The following is a 5,782-nucleotide window of genomic DNA, read 5'->3' as shown; positions in this document are numbered from 1 at the left end:
GGGGCGTGGCGCACAGCCAGGAGCACAGCCCACGGCAGGCCCTGGGGAATGGCTCTCAGGAAGCGGGCTCACTGCTGCTCACACACAAACGTGAAATTCTGATACCTCTCTGAAGAATGGGGAACCGGTGACACCGGGCCTTTATTTGTCTACATTTGGGAGTTTGTGCAGGGGTGGTGGAAGGATGGATGGCACTGGGGCTGTGGGCTGAGAATCCCCACTCTCCCCTGGCAGGGCCAAGTGCTGTGTTTTCCGAGGGACTCTGGGCAGACACCCCTAATCTAGAATGTCGCCACTGTCGAGGTTGTCCAGCTCATTCTGCATGTGGTCGATGTACTGATTGATCTCCTTCACGCGCTTGCGGTTCCTCATGATCTCATCCTTGTGAATCTGAGGGTGAAACCAAAGCCCAGTTTCCTTGGGTCAGAGAATCAATATCTCACTGAGTCCATTTTGGGGGAAAGAAAAGTAGTTCTTTGAATTTTGCATAGTTATGTCTCTCATTTACCCCACGGCTCCTTGGGTTCTGCTTCACCCATCTACATGCAGATGTTCCCCCAAAAGTGTGTACACACTGACTCGTTCCTCATCCCAGTGGGTAAAATCCGAAAGGAAACAAACACCAATTGAGCTGTCAGCTGTTAGAGTGCATACGTTCTGGGACACCCTGTAGTTGAGGTAAGAGTTAGAAAAGTGACGAAGCACAAGACTGGGCAACCTGCAGTCTCCAGTGGAGAATTCGGCAGTTTCACTTCCTCATTTCTTACCGCAGAGTTCCCGCTCCTCCCTGGCCACGCTGCAGGCACTCACCTTGCCCACTAAGTGTGTGCACCAAGAGTTGACTCTGGTCACCAGCTCATCTTCTCGGTTGTCAATCTTGAGAAGGTGCATGTCATGTGATGTCCCAACAGCATTCACAATTGTGTCTTTGTCCACAAAAAGCTGGTGAGCAGAAGATGAAATGAGCAAGTGTGTCTCGTTATTCCCTGAGCAAAGCAGGGAGCCGAGAGGAAGGAGCACCGAGCGTCCGGCTGGTGGGGGCGGTGCTGTGCTGCTGCCTGCGCCAGCGCAGAGCAGTGGCGGGCATCATGGAAAAGGGTCAACCTGGGCACGGACTGCAATCCTAGGGAGAAGGCAAAGGCTGCCTCGGGCTGACCTCACTGAGGACATTGGCTCTCACAGTGGTTCCCCCTCGTTGGCCTGGACCCTTGCAGCTCGGGTGGGAAGTGGGAGGCTGGCCAAGGGTCTCCAGGCTGCTCTGAGGACGGAAGGCCCTGCCAACAGATGGGTGCCCACGCCACATTGCTTCTCCACTCTGGTCACCCTAACCAACTCCAACCTGGCATTGCACTCTGGGTCTCCTGCCTCCTTGCATTCCTGACCTTGTAAAAAGTTGAACCACCCTCCATGAGGCCTGGCTGGTGCTAGGTGTTCACACTGTGGTGCTGTGTGCCTGGCACAGTTGAAAATCAAGTGGCATCCATCGCTTCTCTTTGGATTAGCTCCGACAGCCATGAAAATGAACTCAGCTAGAACCAGACCTCCGAATGGCTCTATGTCAAAGGTTGAAGCAAGATTTCAGAGAGGAAGCCCACCCAACCACATTGCTTGTCCTTACACTCTTGTTACTAACTAAGCCAACGATTAAACTGTGGCTGGAAGAAATTTTGTTATGTAAAATTTTGTTATGAAATATTATAAAATGTAATGTTATAAAAAGGAAATTTAAGTGGCATCATTTCCCGGGCAGGGAAGCTGCCAAAGCGCTCAGTAAGCATCGCCCCCTCCCCTGGAAGGGCAGTGCTTTGTAATCCCGACAGCACCGGCCTGAAGCCCTGCACTGAGAGCGGCCTGCAGTGGGGGGGTACTTGTTTGTTCTTTTGTATAGTAGAGGTTAAGGTAATAGTCTCCAAAATATGTTCTGTGCAATCTTGAGATGTTCATATTTCTGGAAAAAAACAACAGTATTCTTTGGTCAGACACATTTGGGAGTTTGCACAGCCTGAATTTCACGGTGCACAGAGCTGTCCAGCGGCAGCTCCGGGAAGTCCTGTGGGAAAGAAACTAACGTTCTGTTTTGCAACTTATTTGGCCACAGACTTCTTTTCAGAGTAAAACCTGTTACTCTTTCATGGGATGCTGGTTTCCACAGAATCCCCAATGGAGAAGCCACGCTGGCTGATGTGGGGCGTGGGGCCTCTAGGGGCGCAGCTAGCACCGTCACACAGAAGTGACAAGTGTCATTACATTCTTCCTCTGTGCATAGCAGGTCCCAGGCCAGGCTCTGGGAAGGTGCAGACACGCCATCTACCTGCCCTGAGCCTCAGGCAGCGGGCACTGCAGAGGCTGTGCCAGCTGTTCCCAAACCAGCACAGCCCCAGCATCCACCCAAGGTCCTCGCTCTTCATTTTAAACAGTGGGCTACAGCCCTAGCTGGTTTGGCTCAGTGGATAGAGCGTCGGCCTGCAGACTGAAGGGTCCCGGGTTTGATTCCTGGTCAGGGCACATGCCCGGGTTGCGGCCTCAATTCCCAGTAGGGGGCGTGCAGGAGGCTGCCGATCCATGATTCTCATCATTAATGTTCACCCTCTCCTCTTTGAAATCAATAAAAATATATTCAAAATAAATGAGATTCCCCCCTTCAAAAAAAGTGGGTTACAGCTGATCTCTTAAGCCAAGCCGAGAAACATCTTCCCACAAAGTTTGAATTTGTAGAAGACTGTTTTGGAAGCTGTGGGAAGTGGAGTCAGCTTGGAATGGATGAGGTAAGGATTGGTTATGAAAAACTGACTTTGTAAAATACAGATGAAAGGAATCTGATTTAAGAAATGATTTTAAAATGCAAGTTTCAAGTTGTTTCTGGACTCCAGGTGGCCTAAAGTGGTGACTATGTCAGTGTGTCTTCAAAACAGTTCCTGTGGGAGACTATTGTAGATTCCCCTCCCATTTCTGCAGGTCAAAAGCCCTGAGGCGGAGCGGGGTGTGCAGAGCCCTTGAGGAGCAGCAGCCACCCTGTCCTGTGGGCCTTGTGGCCATAAAGAACCTCTTCTTTTAAAGCGACCTCTTGGGGCGGGAGGTTGAGACGTGTGCCCTCCCCAGGGCCACCGAGAGGCGGGTGGCTTGGGGATTGGTTGCTCCATGTCCACGTGGGATTGGATCATTCTGCCACACCCATCCTGGGACTGCCCACACTGCGGCCCCCTCGCCGGGCAGTGACCAGTGCTGACAGCTCCTCTTCCCAGGGGGAGCTCTCAGGTCCCACGCGGGATCTTGTCACAGCCACCATGTCCAGGGACTGCTGGCCGGGTCCCGCCCACTGTCAATTAGCGACTCTTGAGCCTGCCCTGGGCGGGCGGGATGAGTGCCCAGAGCCTCCTTGCTGTGCGGTGCTCCCTGCACAGTGCTCCGCAGCCCTCAGCTCCGGCCCTGAGCGTGTGAGGTCAGCTTTCCCCTGCAAAGTGGTGAAGGACTTTAAATACAGGTGTGGCCCTAAGGGTGGCAGGAGCTGGTCACAAGCTCTCCGCTGGGCCAGCGTTTTAAAGAGAGCCTCAGCCATGTGACTTGTGGTCACGACGCGCTCATTGGTAACCACCCTCAGAGCCAGGCTTCTGGGCCGCAGGCCTGCTGCCTGGTCTGAACCCCCTCGTGCTAAGGCGCAGTAGACGTTTGTGAAAGGCTTTGTCAAGCCTGTTCCAGTCCCAATTCTGCCACTTCTATGCTACGTGTCCTAGGCGGGCTATTCTCAGCTCTGTCCTCAGTTTCCTCATCTGTAAGAGGGAATCATAATGGCACTGATATTACTGTGTTGGTGTGGAGATTAAAAGAGCAAATATATGTCCAGGGCCTCTGCGACGCAGGCACAGGGAGGCCCGCGGGACTGGCTGTTGGTGTCATCATTACTTACACAGCCAGGACAAGCTCTCTCCCAGCTCAGTGTGCCCACGGCAGTGCTGACCTAAGGACACACCCCTGTGGGGGGTCCTGGCGATGCTGCGGCTACAGTGCACACGTGCCCACACCTCAGGGGCTCCCACTGCCCATGGAGGCCAGGCACTCAGGCGCCCTGCTGGTTGTCTCCTGCAGGGGGGCCCCTGCTCTCAGAGCAGAGCCCTGCTACCCTAGTGCTGGGGCCACAGGCAGACCGACACCAGCTGGAGCCTGCAGTGGGCAGGCCAGCTCAATCCAGGGCCTGCTCCGCACCTCAGATAGCCTGCAGCCACTCAGGTCCTCACAAGTGGGCATCTGAGACCCAGCTGAGTGGCGCTCCCACCTACCAACTGTACCTGCTGTGCCCCATTGCCAGTTCTGGGAGCCCACCCTGCCTTCCCACGCGTAGTGAGCTGTCACATAAACAGAGCAGCACCAGCAGCTTGAGACCACGACGAGGGCTCTGACGATGAGGCCCGGGATGGACCTGGTTTGTCAGAAAGGTGATGGGGGAGGCCTCTCCAGGAGCTGACATTGCCCTGAGATCTGAGTGACAAGAACAAGCCAGACACGGGAAACCCAAAGGGAAGAGCATATCTGGCAGGCGGAATGCCATGGAAGAGGCCAAGCCTGGAGGTCTGGGAGGGGCAGGCCAGGGGCAGGGGAGGGCTGCTGGGCAGCAGGCTGGGCGCAGGGTCTGGAGCAAGCACATCAAATTCGTGGCCTGCAGGCCACATGTGGCCTACAACGGATATTTTTTTTGCGTTCCAGCCAATATAATGGTATGTAAGAAACATTTTAATAAACATTTCATAACTTAATTTTTACAATATCCTGTTACACATAATCTATATATATAAAAGCCTAAGTGACCATCTGACCGTCCAACCAGTAGCTATGATGTGCACTGACCACCAGGGGACAGATGCTCAACCCAGGAACTGCCGAGCTGTGGTGACTTGGCAGCTGCAGTTCTTGGGTGACGCACCCGAAACCAGAGAGGAGGGAGCCCAATTCCGGGGTGCATCACTCAAGAACCGCCCTCTCACAAACCGGGACCCCTTGGGGGATGTCGAAGAGCTGGTTTTGACCCGATTCCACAGGCCAGGCCCAGGGACCCCTCCAGTGCATGAATTTGTGCACCGGGCCTCTAGTATATAATGTTTTCCCACTGTTATCGATTTCAAAAGCTGCTACCTTCTTATCACTCACCAGACTTTGTATATCTGCTTGTTTTTCCAGAACACTTATTTAAAAACTTGCAGGGCAGAACAGATAAATGCCTGATGTACCTAATTTAGGAAGGGGGGCAAAAAAGACCAAGTTCCCATCTTAGAAAACTGAATTCATGGTGGTCCAAAATAATAGGCTTAGAGCCAATTACTTCTGAATGGAAACTAATCATTCAGAGATATAATAATACTAATAATAGTATTAGTATAACAAAAAGAGAAGTCATTGCATCTATTTCCTATAGATTTCAGGCTCATCTAAGTCCAGTTGTGTGTCAGTTACAACAAAGAGCTTGGCCTTCCTTCAATTGTGCCATCTGTTGAAGCACAGGATAGGTTACTACTTCATGACCTAGTAGTTCAAAATAGCTCCTGTTTTAGGAAAATGGAACACGCCATCAAACAAATTTTCTCTATTAATCTATTTTTGAAGTATCTACCCACTTAGCCCAGTTTCATGGGAATAAGATTAATTGGTCACAAAAGAGTTTATTTTAAAACTGTGTACAATTCAGGGTTACTCCAACCCCACTTCTATTTGATGGATTGTTTTTCCTATATAGACTCCGTAAACCTAACAAATAAAATATTACCAATAAGAAACTAAGAGTTTATATTAATTA

General features: G+C 51.7%; 1 protein-coding gene across 1 annotated transcript in view; it reads right to left on the bottom strand.

Annotated features, from left to right (window-relative positions):
* Positions 1-144: 144 nt before the first annotated feature.
* DRC3 (dynein regulatory complex subunit 3) overlaps positions 145-5,782 on the bottom strand; it is a 53,993-nt gene continuing 48,355 nt past the window's right edge. The window contains exons 13-14 of the mRNA XM_006773957.2: positions 811-942; positions 145-390 (exon numbers count right to left, since the gene is read on the bottom strand). Of these exons, the coding sequence (XP_006774020.1) occupies positions 277-390; positions 811-942 (246 nt within the window). The 3' untranslated portion in view covers positions 145-276. The remainder of the gene's footprint in view (positions 391-810; positions 943-5,782) is intronic.

Source organism: Myotis davidii, unplaced genomic scaffold (assembly GCF_000327345.1).
Source record: "Myotis davidii unplaced genomic scaffold, ASM32734v1 scaffold207, whole genome shotgun sequence".
NCBI lineage: Eukaryota > Metazoa > Chordata > Mammalia > Chiroptera > Vespertilionidae > Myotis > Myotis davidii.
The sequence above is the reverse complement of the archived record's forward strand: the minus strand, read 5'-3'. Positions and strand labels throughout refer to the sequence as shown.